At 36.0% G+C, this 14,632-nt stretch overlaps 1 protein-coding gene across 9 annotated transcripts in view; it reads left to right on the top strand.

The window, feature by feature from the left end:
* pcm1 (pericentriolar material 1) overlaps window positions 1-13,331 on the top strand; it is a 120,283-nt gene extending 106,952 nt beyond the window's left edge. For 7 of the 9 annotated variants that reach the window (XM_069924543.1, XM_069924540.1, XM_069924541.1 and 4 more), the window contains 9 exons: window positions 1,152-1,211; window positions 1,443-1,581; window positions 3,224-3,378; window positions 5,896-5,959; window positions 6,106-6,338; window positions 7,758-7,850; window positions 10,189-10,306; window positions 10,528-10,622; window positions 11,598-13,331. In XM_069924543.1, coding sequence (XP_069780644.1) covers window positions 1,152-1,211; window positions 1,443-1,581; window positions 3,224-3,378; window positions 5,896-5,959; window positions 6,106-6,338; window positions 7,758-7,850; window positions 10,189-10,306; window positions 10,528-10,622; window positions 11,598-11,627 — 987 coding nt within the window. In that variant the 3' untranslated portion in view covers window positions 11,628-13,331. Of the gene's footprint in view, window positions 1-1,151; window positions 1,212-1,442; window positions 1,582-3,223; window positions 3,379-5,895; window positions 5,960-6,105; window positions 6,339-7,757; window positions 7,851-10,188; window positions 10,307-10,527; window positions 10,623-10,974; window positions 11,131-11,597 lie in introns of all 9 variants that reach the window. The other 2 variants (XR_011353538.1, XM_069924539.1) reach the window with 2 other exon arrangements.
* Window positions 13,332-14,632: the final 1,301 nt, after the last annotated feature.

Raw genomic sequence — 14,632 nt, 5'->3', positions numbered from 1 at the left:
ATCAGGTGACCAAAACTGCACTCAATACTCCAGGTGGGGTCTCACCAAGGCCCTGTACAGCTGCAGTAAGGTATCCTTGTTCCTATACTCAAACCCTCTTGATATGAAGGCCAACATACCATTTGCCTTTTTAACCGCCTGCTGTACCTGCATGCTCGCCTTCAGAGACTGATGTACAAGTACCCCTAGGTCTCTCTGCATTTCTCCATCTCTTAATATATTGCCATTCAAGTAGTAATCTGCCCTCCGGTTTGTATTACCAAAGTGGATAACCTCACATTTGCCATGTATCTGCCCAGTCCCTCAATTTATCCAAATCACACTGGAGCTTCCTGACCCGCTCTTCCGTGCACACAACCCCTCCTAGCTTAGTGTCATCTGCAAATTTGGAGATATTACATCCAATCTCCTTATCCAGATCATTAATGTAAATTGTGAACAGCTGGGGTCCCAGTACAGATCCCTGTGGCACCCCACTGGTCACCGCCTGCCACTCAGAAAATGAGCCATTTATCCCAACTCTCTGTCTTCTACCTGCCAGCCAGTTCTCAAACCACATCAATACTTTGCCCCCAATCCCATGAGCCTTGATTTTGGAAGCCAGTCGTTTATGCGGGACCTTATCGAAGGCCTTTTGGAAGTCCAGGTACACCACATCCACTGGCTCTCCCCCATCTATTTTACCTGTTACCATCTCAAAGAATTCCAATAGATTTGTCAAGCACGATTTACCTTTTGTAAATCCATGTTGACTCCGTTCAATCCCTTCTCTGCTAGTCATATGCTCCGCTATTACATCCAGTGTTTTTATTTATTTTTGTAAGGTTTATGTAAATGTTTGCACTAATGATTCTGCTGCAAAACAATTTTGCGACTTAATCATGAAAATAAATTTTCATTCTGAGATATTTTGTATTTGGGAAACCTGTAAATGTTGGAATATAGAGGATGGAAGCTCATTCTCTGCAATTTCTTCGAGGTACGGTGTTGAATTTTTCAGCACTGTTTAACATGAAGATAAATTATGGATGGAATTTCATTCTACTAGTTATGTGATGGGAGGGTTGGTCAGTTGGTAGTTTGCAAGTAACTTAAATTATTGTTGTATTTGTTAAAATTATTTAATGCAATTTTTTTCTAAAATGTCTTAGGAGATGTCACATTTCAAAGAGAATGATTCCTCTGCAGAAGAGCTTGAAGATGAAGACAAAGTAAGTCTGTGTTGTAAAAATAGAGGGTGGTCTGGACAGATTCTGTGATTGTTCTTTTCATTAAAATCGAGTGATTGTGAAGGATTGAATAAATAATTTCTTGTGTGGTCATTGATACTTTTCATATTGTTTTTAATTCTTTGTGCCTGAAACCACTGTCTTTTAACTGCTGGTTTTCATGCCAGATGTTTCATGTTTAAGCTATTTATTTCCACTTTTTTAATTTTGAAGGATAAGGATGAAAGTGAACCAGCTATTGTAGATGATCTCAAAGCAAATAAGTCTGTTGAACATGAGAAGTTAATGAAAAGTGCTTTGTCAGAGAGAGAAGAGGATGGTGAAGTCATGGCTGCTAAATGTGTTTCCATCAGTAAGACATTTTATAGCTAAATTGTATCATTTAATTTTATTGTGGAACTTTGAGTAATCGAGATGTTCTGCTGTCAGGATTTCTTCAAAATTTGTGCCCTATGTGTTCAGATGATCTTGTTGCCTCTCTCTCCCCTCCGCCCTGCCTCCAAACTGAAATTTGATCCATCAGAGCCTTGGAATCTGCAGTTTCTGTGTGAGATGAAAGTATGGCCTCAAGCTACAAATAGGGTGCAGAATTTGAAGTGAGACCCAGGACAAATTCCTCTTTGTATTGGTTCCCTCAAATACTTGGCATACATAATGAAACTTGCTGTACTTGTGTGCTGAATAACCACTAGGATAAGTTTCCAAGCTAATAATGCAATTTTTAACCAGTGGCCCACGCTGTAAGCTTTGTCAGATATCCACTAAAGATTTGTTAATATACGTTTCTGAATTATGTGTTTCAGGCCATAATTACTTTCTAAATCATTAAACTGTATGTTTTCTTATCAATGGAATTATATTGGGACTTTGATTGACAATTCCAGCCTTCATCAAATTACAGGGGTGGCACAGTTGGCGTAGCGGTTAGTGCATCGCCTTTACAATGCCAGATTGGGACTGGGCTTCGAATCCCATGCTGTCTGTATGTTCTCCCCATGTCTGCTTGGGTTTTCCCCATGGTCTCCAGTTTCCTCTCACCGTTTGAAATGAACCGGAGGTGTATGTTAATTGGGTGTAAATTGGGCTGCACCGACTCGTGGGCCGAAATGGCCTGTTGCTGTGCCATATGTCTAAATTTATACAGTAAAACCTGATATCCAGCACCTATGGGGATTGTTAGATGCCAGATAAGTGAATTTTCCACTTGCTTGAGATTGCATTTTTGTGTGATTGGCAAACTAATGGCAAGGAGTGCCAATTTTAAACTGCCATTTTTTTTTTACATTTCTCATTTATTTTCTGCATTTTTGCTGGTTGAGGCTACCAGTTGCTTGAATTCCAGATTACAAGAGTTTTACTGTATTTTCCCTGGATGTATGTGCTTTCTGAAATGAACTTTAAAATTACACAGTAATTCTCCAAATTTGCTTTATCTCATGACTGATTATCTCAGATTTAGTACAGAAGCCATTTCTAGTGAGATAACAAGGTGAACATTTTGAAAGTTTTTTAAAAAAATTCTTAAACATGAAAATAAATAAATCTAGACTCATGTCCTATATAAATAGCCAGCCTTCTCTCTTGCAAAGAACAACCATTGCCATTAGAAATATAATCTGTTGATGAAAATAGTCTGAGAATGATGAGACGGAGCTCATGCTTCTTGAATTTATATTTAAATTTTCACAAGATCTGAAAATTAAGATGTTGGTTATGAACTGCATTAAATACACAATCTTTGGTGCTCTGAGAAGAATTTTTGCAATTGTAAATATCTAGAACTAAAAATTAAATTTTGGGGTATTTAGGGTTAAGGGGAAAAAAATTGTATTCTTGAATAGAACTCTGAGTTCTGAATGAGATTACCCAAGCTTCAAAACCTGAATGGCTTTTGGCATGGTTAACTAATTATAATGCACATTTTAAATTATCAAACATTTTTTCCTCATTTAGAAAATGCAAGTAAAAATTATTCTCATTATTTGAACCACCAGGTCTGTCAAAAGCTGAAACTCAGCCATTGACAAATTATGGCAGTGGCGAGGATGAGAATGAAGAAGATGAAATAGAGGACTTTACCTGTAATATTGATGTGCAGACATCTCTTCAGGCGAATAATGAAATTGCAGATGAAAATGCTCAGGAACCGGTAATGTTTCCTAAGAACATTAACTTTGATTTACGCAGATCTGAATTAATTTTATAATGTCCTATGAACTTTGACAACTGGTTTGGATTGTGATTTTCATGAAGGAGAATGGCCTGAAGCATTTGTAATTATTAATTGATCTGATGAATTAGGATTGAAACCTTTTATTTTCTTTGTTAGTTCAGAGATGTGTTACATTTCTGTTTGTGGGGGAATAGCCTGACATCAACAGGAATTTATTTGGCTTCTATTTTTGAAAACTGATATTTTGTCTGTTAAAATGAGAAGTTAAATTTAAAGATATTTATTTATTTGCAATCATGTTCTCTGTTCACCCAGTATGGTCTCATCTGCACTACTTTCCTGTTAGATGTGTTAGGGTTAGAAGTGCAAAATGGATAGCTCCATTCTTTTGCATGCTAAAATGTTACCAAGAGTCAATAATCTCAAGATTCAGGGGTGTGGGTTCTTGGGGACACAGCCTCAAGACTTGGGGAGTAGATTTAAGATGGATGAGAAGGAACTGCTTCTCCCAGAGAATAATGAAGCTATGGGATGCTTTACCCAAGAAAAGTAAAAGGTAGAGGAACACAAAGGCTGCAGACGCTGTTATCGTGAGAAGACAAAAGAATTACTGGAAGGACTTAGCGGGTCTGTCAGTGTTTCAAGTCAAAACTTTTTATCAAGACTAAAATAAAAAGGTACAATTATGTACATAAAGGGGGAAAGAAGCTGGGGCAAAGATTAAGAGGAGATAGGACAGATACCTTGCACCCAGATATCTTCTGTTTCTCATAGTTCAGCTCTTATCCCACCTCCTTACCCCATCCCCTTCAACAGGCAGAACAAGGATGGATTTTTGAGGGTTATGGGGAACAGATTGCTAAGTGGAGACAAGGTCTATGGTCATATCATCCATGATCTTATTGATAACAATTTTGATACAAACTGTTGTAGCATTTTGCTATTTATGTCAGAACAATCGCCTACTTTCACAATGTTTTTGACATGTCCTTCTGGTCCACACTTGCCACCTGATCAGGCACAACATCTGTCATATTATCCATCAATGATCTGCCAAAATCAGTACGATTCCACTATTGCCATATCTTCCCTTTTCTGCCCCTATCTGCTTTTCATAGTTTAAGTCTCTCAGAGACTCCCCAATCTGTTCTTTCTTCACACTCCACCCTTCCACCCTCCTCAGGCACTTGCTGCTGTAACTGAAGAAATTGCGGAACCTGTCCCCACATCTCCCTCATTTCCTTCAAGGGCCATAAACAGGCCTTCCAGGTAAGGCAGAGCTGTACATGCACATTGAGTGAAACACAAAAGTCTGCAGAACCTTTGATTGTACTAAAAACACTCAGAAATGCTGGAGGCACTCAGCCAGTCAGGGTAAACATAAACTTGTGAAACAATACATCATGTTCCTCCTGGACAGCTTTAAACCTAGAGGCATGAACATTGATTTTTCTAATTTTGGTTTATCACACTCCCTTCTGATTCCATTTTTTCTATCAACTTCTGTACTTTTTTTCCCTCTCACCTCTAACTTTTTTCTCTCCCTCTGCTTCCTTTCCTAATGGTCCCTCACTCTATTCACTTCTCGCGCCTTCAATCCTATCATCTTTGGGCCTTTCCCTCAGCTTTTTCCTATAATTTTACATTTTGACGTAGTCTTGATAAAGGGTTTCAACTCTCAACATTCCTGCACATGGATGCTGTTTGACTTGCTGAGTTCCTCCAGCAATTCTTTGTTTGCTGAAGGAGAAGAGGCTGCCTCTTTAAGATACAGATAGATGGATTTTTTTTAAGGAATAGGGGAAACCAGTGTTATGGGGAACAGGGATGTAAGTGGAACCAAGATCCATGACCAGATCATCCATAATTTTATTGAATGGTGGAGATGTTTCGATGGGCCAAAAGGTCTACTCCTGCTCCTATTTCTTGTGTTCCGGTTTTTTCCTTGTAACAATTTTGATACAAGCTATTTATATCACAACAATCACCTGCCCTTCACAATATTTTTTGACGTTGTAATAAATTCCTGTATTCAAAAACCCGTGTTTGCTGTCATTGAGTGCATGTCTTAAAACTGATTATACATTTAAGTTCTGTAGAAATACATCAGTTAAGATAGGAGGGAAGAATAACTTGATTTTTTTTCTGAGATCTGCAAGGAAATTACAGAATGTAGATTCATTAAATGTGTTGGAGAACTGAAATGTGGTCTCTGAATAAACGATCAAGCATTTAGAATTGAAAAGAAAAAAAAGTTTTTAGTCATTACATTAAAAATTAGCAAGGTTATTTACCCTGAAGAGCTGTGGATGTCAATGAGACAAATTGATTTTGACATCATTAGTGTTTGGAAAGGAAAGTGGATGATGCACCAGATCAACCATAATCTTGTTGAACAGCAGAGCAGACTGTAAACCCATATTACTTTCTGTCACTTTAAAATTCCAAAATTTCCATCCTGCTTATTGTCAAACTGAACTTTTCCTTTTATAGGATGTTCCTACCAAACCCAGTCAGGATGATGCCACGAATCAAACCAAGAACACAGTCACCACAGGTAGATTTTACATTTCTATTTGCTTTTATTTGAAATAACAAACTGTGGAATTTGATCATATTGTGTTTATCTTATCAGATGCTTTAAATAGGATTATTGTCTGAAAATGTAGTATTTGTAATCAATTGACTTATTTTATTTCGTAGCTGAAAATGAATGCAGCAAAACTGAAAATTCTCCTGTTGAATCTTCAGCAGCATCAAATCAAGTATTATTCAATGAAGAGAGCAGGAGTTCAAAGCTGCCCTTACCATTATTTGAATGTACTCTTCCAGGAACAGCTTTGCACGTGGAAGTAGAAAATAACTTGCAAGGCCTACCTGACCGTTCACTGCCTGCCAGCCCTGACACAGAGTCTCCTGTGCTAGTTAATGATTATGTAAGCATTCAAATTTTATTTTTCATCTCCATTGACCATAGTAATCTACCTGAGTTTAGAAAGCAAAGTATTGTTAAATATGCCCTAACATTTATATTTTACATAAGTGATGACGTGCATCCGATGCAGAAAACCTTATACCTCGAAAGTTTATTTTTCTCTAATTGAAATTGCTTCCACCTGATCCTTTAGTGAAAGTTATAGTTATACTACTCGGCTCCATTAAGCAAAATATACAAACAGAATGCTGACCAATCTGGTCTTTTTAAAATTTTATTACTTCTACGGGTCAGTTGAGAATGTTATGCTGTGCATATTTTTTTTAAATTTTGGGAAGGCATCCAGGAGAAGTGTAATTTATTTTTCATTCAAAACAGCATCTCAGCTGTGCTGTAATGTGAGTTTAGTTACAAGCCAATGAAAAATCCAAATGCTCTGATATGAGAAACCAAATGAAATAAATGAGGAAAATATTGCATGTAAAATTAAATTATTACTTCTCTTAAATTCTTTAAAGTGAAAAATAGTATTTATGGAATTAAAAAGGTCATAGATTTCTACAAGAACATAAGAAATAGGAGCATTAAGGCTCATTAAGCCTGCTCCACCATTCAATAAAATCATGGCTGATCTGATCATTGACTCAACTCCTTTTCCCTACAATCACTTAATTCAGTTTTTAATGTATAAAAGTTTGCCAGTTTAGAAAAAGAAAATCCTGAATAATGTACAACTGCATTTTTAGTGCATAGATTTTTAGATTATTGAAAAAAAATGTAGGTGACACTTCCCAGCTTCTAATATTTCCCAATCTCAAAACACGGCATCTTATTCATCCAAATAAATCAAACTTCGTAATTGCAGCTGTAAATAGCTTTAATTTTCCATTGAGAAAAGCAAATAAACATTTTCATAGCTTCGCGATGAGTAAAACAAAGCATATTGTAAATGATAATGATACTCAACTTTAAATGAATTAAAATGATAAATGATTAATAATAATGATAAATTCAAAGAAAAGTTTCTCGAGAGCTCATGTCTCTTCCATTGTCATTCCAAGAATGAAAAGAGAACTCCCGGTCTGCTCGCATATTACGACATATGATGTCATGGTAATTCTACAAAAACAATTAATCCTTAAAGGAAAAGTACAAAATACAACCATAAATCATAAGCACATGGTTTTAACCTCTACAATGTAGATTGTGTTAGAATGCATTTCCTCTTGATATATGTATTTTATGTAAGCAAAAATGGAGGGTAGAAACAAGATTATTCCTCTTTTTGATTCCACTAATGTAGTTGAATTGTAAGTTTGAACTTAAATTTTCAACCTTGCTCCTTGTTCATCTTTGCAATATGAATTACAAAGTCCATCAAACAAAATAGTGGAATTTATTTCCCATTTTACTTTAATAGGAGGCTGGATCTGTGAATCTGAGTCAAAAATCAGATGAAGACGACTTTGTTAAAGTAGAAAACATGCCACCTGGATTCTCTGTGCTTTCTGAGGTAATATCTACAATTTTATGTACAGTTTATGTCAATAAAAACACTATTTAGTGCACTCATCCAAGCAGTTTATTAGCCTAAGCAAGCTTCCGCCAGAGTTGGCGAGACATTTGACAAGGTTTTTTATGATAAACTGTTCTAGAAGTCGAGTTTATTGTCAACTAATTGCGGAAGTACAACCCAATAAAAAAGGATACTCCGGTCTTCGGTGCAAAACAAGCAGGCACACAACCAGCCAAAACACACAGATATGCAGGTCAAGTATTCATATAAACAAACAAATTACGTATGGGACAAGATTTTTTCTTTCTTTATTTGTCCCTGTGCTCCACTATTTTAAATTTGTAATTAAAGTGCAGATCCCAGATTTTATTAAAAGGTATTTGTGTATATTTTCATTTGATCATGAAGGAATTACAGCACTTCTTGTACATAGTCCTCTCATTTCAGGGCACCATAATATTTGGGACATAGCAATGGTATCTGTATTTTTTAATACTTTATTTAAAATAAAATGCAAACATTTTACAATAATTCAAATTTAATCCAAGTACATGTGATATTTTATAAAAAAAGAAGAGTAAAGAAATAAAAACATCCTATTAATCCCAAGCCCCTACAAACTTAAAAATAAGAGGGGCAAGAAAACCACTTGAGGAGTACTTCACTTTCCAATACTTTTAAACATATAAATATGTATGAGAGAAAGGATATGTTCGAGATACATTTTAATACCAATAGTTTGTAAATATGGGCTCCATATTTTACAAAATGTATGATATATATATCTCTTAAATTATAAGTAATTTTCTCAAGTGGAATATAACTCTGAACTTCTGCATGCCATTTATCCATTCCCAAATCAGTATCTGACTTCCGAGCAATACATTTTCTAGCTATTGCCAAGGCAATTTGAACAAATTTTACTTGTTACATGTTCAGTTTTAATTTAGGTTTAATCGCTCTCATATCTACCAGTAAAAATAACATTTGATCCTTTGGTTATTCATTCTATAAATTACCCAAATCAAACCAAAAGGGTTTAATTGTGGAACACTGCCAAGTTGAATGCAAAAAAAATTACCAACTTCTTGTGCACATCTAAAACATGAATTTGAATAAGTACAGATACACAATCCTTTATCCAGAACCCCTGGGGGACAGTGTGTTCCAAATTTCGGATTTTTCCGGACTTCAGAAAGCCAGATTTAAGTCCACCCGAATTGTGCTACCATATCCTCCCCTGCACCCCCCCCCCCCCCCCCCCCTCCCCCACTGTGCCTCGGCCACCCGACTTGCACTACCGTCTCTCTCCCCACTTCCCAGTTTTTGGAGTTTTCTGGATTTTAGATGTCCGGATAAAGGATTGTGTACCCTTATAATTCATATTATGTAACTTTGTGGTGTTAAATATAACTGATGAATAAAATTATATTGAACTTACCTGATATCTCACATTTATTGTACTTTTCATACTCTCTCTACGTATCTGAATCCATCTACGATCAACTATTTGCTTATTTAAATCTACCTCCCATTTATGAAGGCTCCTTTTTGAGCCTTCTTTAATAATAATTTTGTACATCTCTGAAATAAATTTCTTTACATTCCTCGTGCATATTTTGCTCTTGTGCTTTTTGAACTGTTTACATGCCTTAACCACACCTTAACTGAATTCAGAGTTTAATTATTCTGAGGGGAAAAAAATTGAATTTCCTTTTGCATTTTTGTGTACATCTCGACTTTGTGGTGTAGGTGAAACATCTACCCACCAACTACTTTTTTTCTAGAGAAAATCCATCAGCAATTCTTTTGCATTGCTTACTTTTGTAAAACTGTCAACATGTGTTGCTACTTTTATGTTTCTCTGTTTTCTCTTGTGTATACTTTATTTGGAAGGAAGCAAAATTAGGTCAGTAGATGCAACTAACAGGTGTGTAACACACGGTTAGCGTTTGTACTCGAAACCTGACCTCCAGTGCTAGTGTTATCTCTGAAATTACATGGGTTTCCTGAGGGTATTTCAGGTTTTCTTCCACATCTGAAAAATGTGATGGTTGGTAGGTTAATTGATCACTAAGTAACTACCAGTGTGCAGGTGAGTGGAGGTAGCTGGGGGCATTGATGTGAATGAGAGGAGAATAAAATGAGATTTCTTGATGGCTGATGCCTATTTATCATTCTATTTTCTTTTATCACATGGCACAACTATGTTGAAAGCTGATATGTTTGATCAATATTTAGTGACACCCCTCCCTGAATTTGTTGTCATTTAGAAATTTATACATTTAATAAGATACCATTAATTCACAAATATTCTCTTGTCAAATCTAAACAGGATGAACTGATGAAGAGAATTTCTGAAGAGGGACAGAAGAACAATATAGTCAGTATGCTGTTGGATGCAGGAGGAGCACAAGAGCTTGCTGGCAGCTCAGAAACTCTAAAAGAACCAGGTATGAGAGAGATTACAGTTAGCTTGAAGTTGTCTGACATTATAGTTCTTAGTAGTATTCTAGTTGATCTCTGATTTGCTAAATTATTTAATTGTTGTTCCCTATAATGAAGCAGAAAGTTATGGAATTAACTAATTGGGTTAAAGGAGAGAGGAAAAAAGTTTAGTTATTAAAAGTTGCAAGATGAGTAATATTTTTTTTAATCTGCCCTCTAATTACAGGTGCACGATCCTTTATCCAGAAAGCTCCAAAATCTGGCAAGTGGGGACCGGCGGCCGAGCAACTGGAAGGGGGTGGATACGGCTGCACAATTCGGGTGGGCTTTCCGAAAGACGGAAAAATCCAAAATTCAGAACACACTGTCCCCCAAGGGTTCTGGATAAAGGATCGTGTACCTGTATAGAAATTATACTTTCGCATGTTAAAAATGTTGCATTTTCAATTTGTTTGTTTGGTCTTATGGGAGATTTGCATGGAAACTTGATGCATTTCTCTAAAGAAAGGTCTCATGATTGAAGACCTATATCTAAAGAAGAGGGGTTGGATATTGGGTTCTTTAATAGAGTAGAGTATTCGAATAATGTTTTTGGTTAAATATAAATTTATTTGTGACAAAACATAATTTAAGATATCTTTTCAATTTTCTGATCTCTCTCTTCATCCTCTAGTTTTGCCCTCCTATAGCTTCAGTTTTGTCATAAACTAGAAGTAGCTAATTCCATGGATTAGTGTGGACCATCATGAGGATGTTGCTGGGATTGAAGGGCTGGGGTTACAAGGAGAGACTGGATAGACTGAGATTACTTTTCCTGGAGCAAAAGAGGGTGAGAGGTGACTTTATTGTGGTTTATAAAATCATGGACATAGCTAAAATGGATTGCCAGTCCTTTTCCCAATATAGAAGAGCAGAAAACTTGAGGGCACAGCTGTAACAGGTCCTGAGAGGCAAATTTTTCAGTGGAATGAGGCAGATACAGTCATGTTTTAAAATATTTGGACAGGTACAAGGATAGGAAAGATTGAGAGGGATGAGGCAAATGAGACCTTGGTTGACACAGGGGAAATTGAGCTAAAGAGACTGGTTCGTGCTGATTATAACCCATAATATCCCAGGACAATCCTTCTGAATTGTTTTATTAGCATTAAACATCTGCACATTGGATTGGAGGGATTTGATTGTGGGGTGAGGAAATTTCTTGCCACTTGATTAATGGTGATGGGTGTTTAGTTCCATGTGTATTAACCTTTTGATTTATATAAGGTCGATGATCATTTTTTTCTTTTGTTATAGAAAATGGTGAAGCCCGAAGTGCATGAATGATTACATACTGATGTTCATCACTACCTTGTTTTTGTTTGGCACAAGTTAATGAAATTTATTTTATGTTAATTGCTACTTTTTTCAATTAGCCTTTTGGTAGAATTGTTGTCCATTTAAATTGGTAAAATCTGACCATAAATTCTTGCTCCATACAGTATCTTAAACAATTTTATCTCTAAATCAACTGGGCTCTGATTTTTGAATGACAAAGTATATTCCTGTTTTATACTGAACCATATCCACTTTTGCACTGAGACATTTTGTCACTAACAAGTACATCACTACTTGATTTATGCAAGTTGAAACTCTGATTGACCTTTTTAAAATGAAGGTTAATAGTGCAAATTGTTCTGATTTGGACACTATGCAGTTTGTAAAAACTGCTGGATTCTAACTCTAAGCAAATAGTGTTCTCTTCTGCTTGGATTGGTCAACATTCTGAATGGTGTTGACATTGAAAAATGTATTTTATATTTACTGGTCTGATCCATTGTAGTTAAACCCCAATTGACAGAATAATATGTATTATCCATTGAATATTTTCACATTAATTTAATAATGTCATCAGAAAGTGGGTTATCCAAGGTTCTTATGACTACCTGTTTGCAAATTAGAAAGCCCCAGAGCATGTATACATGTTGAGGTAAACACAACTTGTGTTGATCTCAGATGATGATTTTGAACCTATGGTTTGTTTTCTGCTTTCATACTTGGTATAGAAATAAATTATGTATAGTCATCAAGATTGGTGTTAAATGAAGCTAAGAGTACTTGTTTTATGTTCTTGTACTTTCATTTGCTTGAAATCTTCAAAGTCTGTGGACTATTTTTATGCAGATTTGAAGCAAATTAAATTCTTTGTAGGCCACTCATCCAAATTTAAGCTTGCCAGAACTTGAATGCCCTTCCAAAGCTGGATTGTAGTGTTACTTACGATTATTAGAAAGCAAAGTTCAAATGATAATTGGTAATTCAAGCAATTTTAAACAGATTTGTATTATTTTTAATTGCAAGTTGCATGTGAACACTTCATTTTACATTTCCAAATATCAATTTAATCTTTAGTTATTAGCCTTTGTTTGCAACGCTGATAAATGTTTAGTTTTTAAGTTGATAAAGAAGCCCAGACCTTGATAACCTGCACCCTTTTAAGATGTATTTAATCGGAGGTTGTAAAAAAAAATTGATTTGAGTTTAATGCATTGTATTCATAAACTTACCATGTCTGTTGTATCTTGAATATAATCTAAATGGAATTGTTTTCTTTGGTACACTGGAAAAAATATAGCTGAAAAACAATTGGTTCCTTTAAAAAAATTCACATTCATAATCATTCTTGCAGTGGTGCAAATGGCAAACAAAATACTGACTACTGAATGCTAAACTGCACTCGAGTTGACTGATGACTGCCTAAAGTAGAAGTGATTGTCACAGTCAAAGAATTGACATAAAATTGAACAAAATGTTGATTTTGACACTCAATTTAGAATAAATGTTATTTCTGCTCATGGCAGCACAACTATTTTTCTGTGAAATTGGATGTGCTCAGCCCTATTTCAGTGCATTGCACCTTTGTCTTCAATGTTTTACTTTTTTTGACAGGCATGTTGTTGTGCTACATCATCTGCATTTTTAATGTACAATTTTAATGTTTACTATGCAATTTCAAAATAAAACAACTCACTTTTGAGTGTGCACCCTGTAGCATAGTGTGCAGTCCTTTTATTTCCAAGAAAGTGCTACTCCAGGCTCCTTGATTAAGCTCCTGTAATCTACCAGAAAGTCTTAAATATGAACAAGATATAAAGGAGGGGATGATTAAGATACAATCCATGTTCTCTGGGTTACTCGATACAGTGGGAACGTTAATAATAATTACAATCGTAGGGTAGTTTTCACTTCTGAAACACTGTTTAAATGCAACATTAATTTAAAAAATGTTGGCTTCAACCCATTCTAATGATTTTTGCCATTCATCTTGCAGCCATGTATAGCTTTGGGCAAAATTGTTCTTTTGTGTGAAACAGTCTTCATTTTTGTTTGGCACTCAAGAGCATCAAACAGAATCTGTTGTGCAAAGACAATAAGCACAGCAGAATGAGTGTTGGACTAAGCAATAGCACAACACAATTACAGTGCCAGAGACCTGGGTTTCCTCTTACCTTCCAAAAGTGAACAGGGTTTGTTAATGAAGTACCTGTTACTGTGCTGTATCTCAAAGTCAAAACCAAGGTGCAACTTAATATTGTGAATTGAGCTTTTAGGTGGCTTATTGTGCTCCTGCAGTAAGATCTGGAGGAATTTGGTTGCTGCTTCATCAGCCAGAGATTTTAATAAGTTGTCGTTGATGATACTTTCCATTCTGCACAAGATTTGAAAACCTTTTTGAAACATTTTCTATGCTCCCAATAGATATTGGAGCAAAAGCAGGCTATTTGGCTTTCCGTCATGAGCTGATCAATTTTCCCACAGTTCTGTCTTAACCCTTTTGACTCTGGCCATTTTTAAATCTTTCATATATACTTCAGACTGACTACATGGGTAAACTACAGTACAAACCTGAGTATGAACCAGCTGCTGGATGGGCATAAAACCAGTTCTGGAAAACTGGGTCATTGAGTCAAAAGGATTAAATATACCCAATGACATTCTCCATAGCTGTCTGTGGTAGGAAATTCCAGAGGTTCACCAGTCTGGCTAAAGAAATACCTCTGCATTGATTTTAAATGGGCAATCTTCAATCCTGAAATTGTGCCCTGTTGTCCTAGACTTCCCTACCACAGGAGACAATGGCAATATCTACTATCCGTGCCTTTAATCAAAAGCTTCAATGAGATTCCCCACCAAGGAGTAGAGTCCAAGAGCTGTCAATCATTCCTCAATTGATGATCCTCCATAGAACATTACAGCACAGAATACCTCAGGTGTTCTAGCCCTTTTTCTACCTAGTCCCACCGACTTATACCCATTCATTTACCTGTCCAAATTATTAAATGTTAAAATTG

Source organism: Narcine bancroftii, chromosome 3 (assembly GCF_036971445.1).
Source record: "Narcine bancroftii isolate sNarBan1 chromosome 3, sNarBan1.hap1, whole genome shotgun sequence".
Lineage (NCBI taxonomy): Eukaryota > Metazoa > Chordata > Chondrichthyes > Torpediniformes > Narcinidae > Narcine > Narcine bancroftii.
Note: the sequence above shows the minus strand (reverse complement) of the source record. Positions and strands in the feature narration are given on the sequence as shown.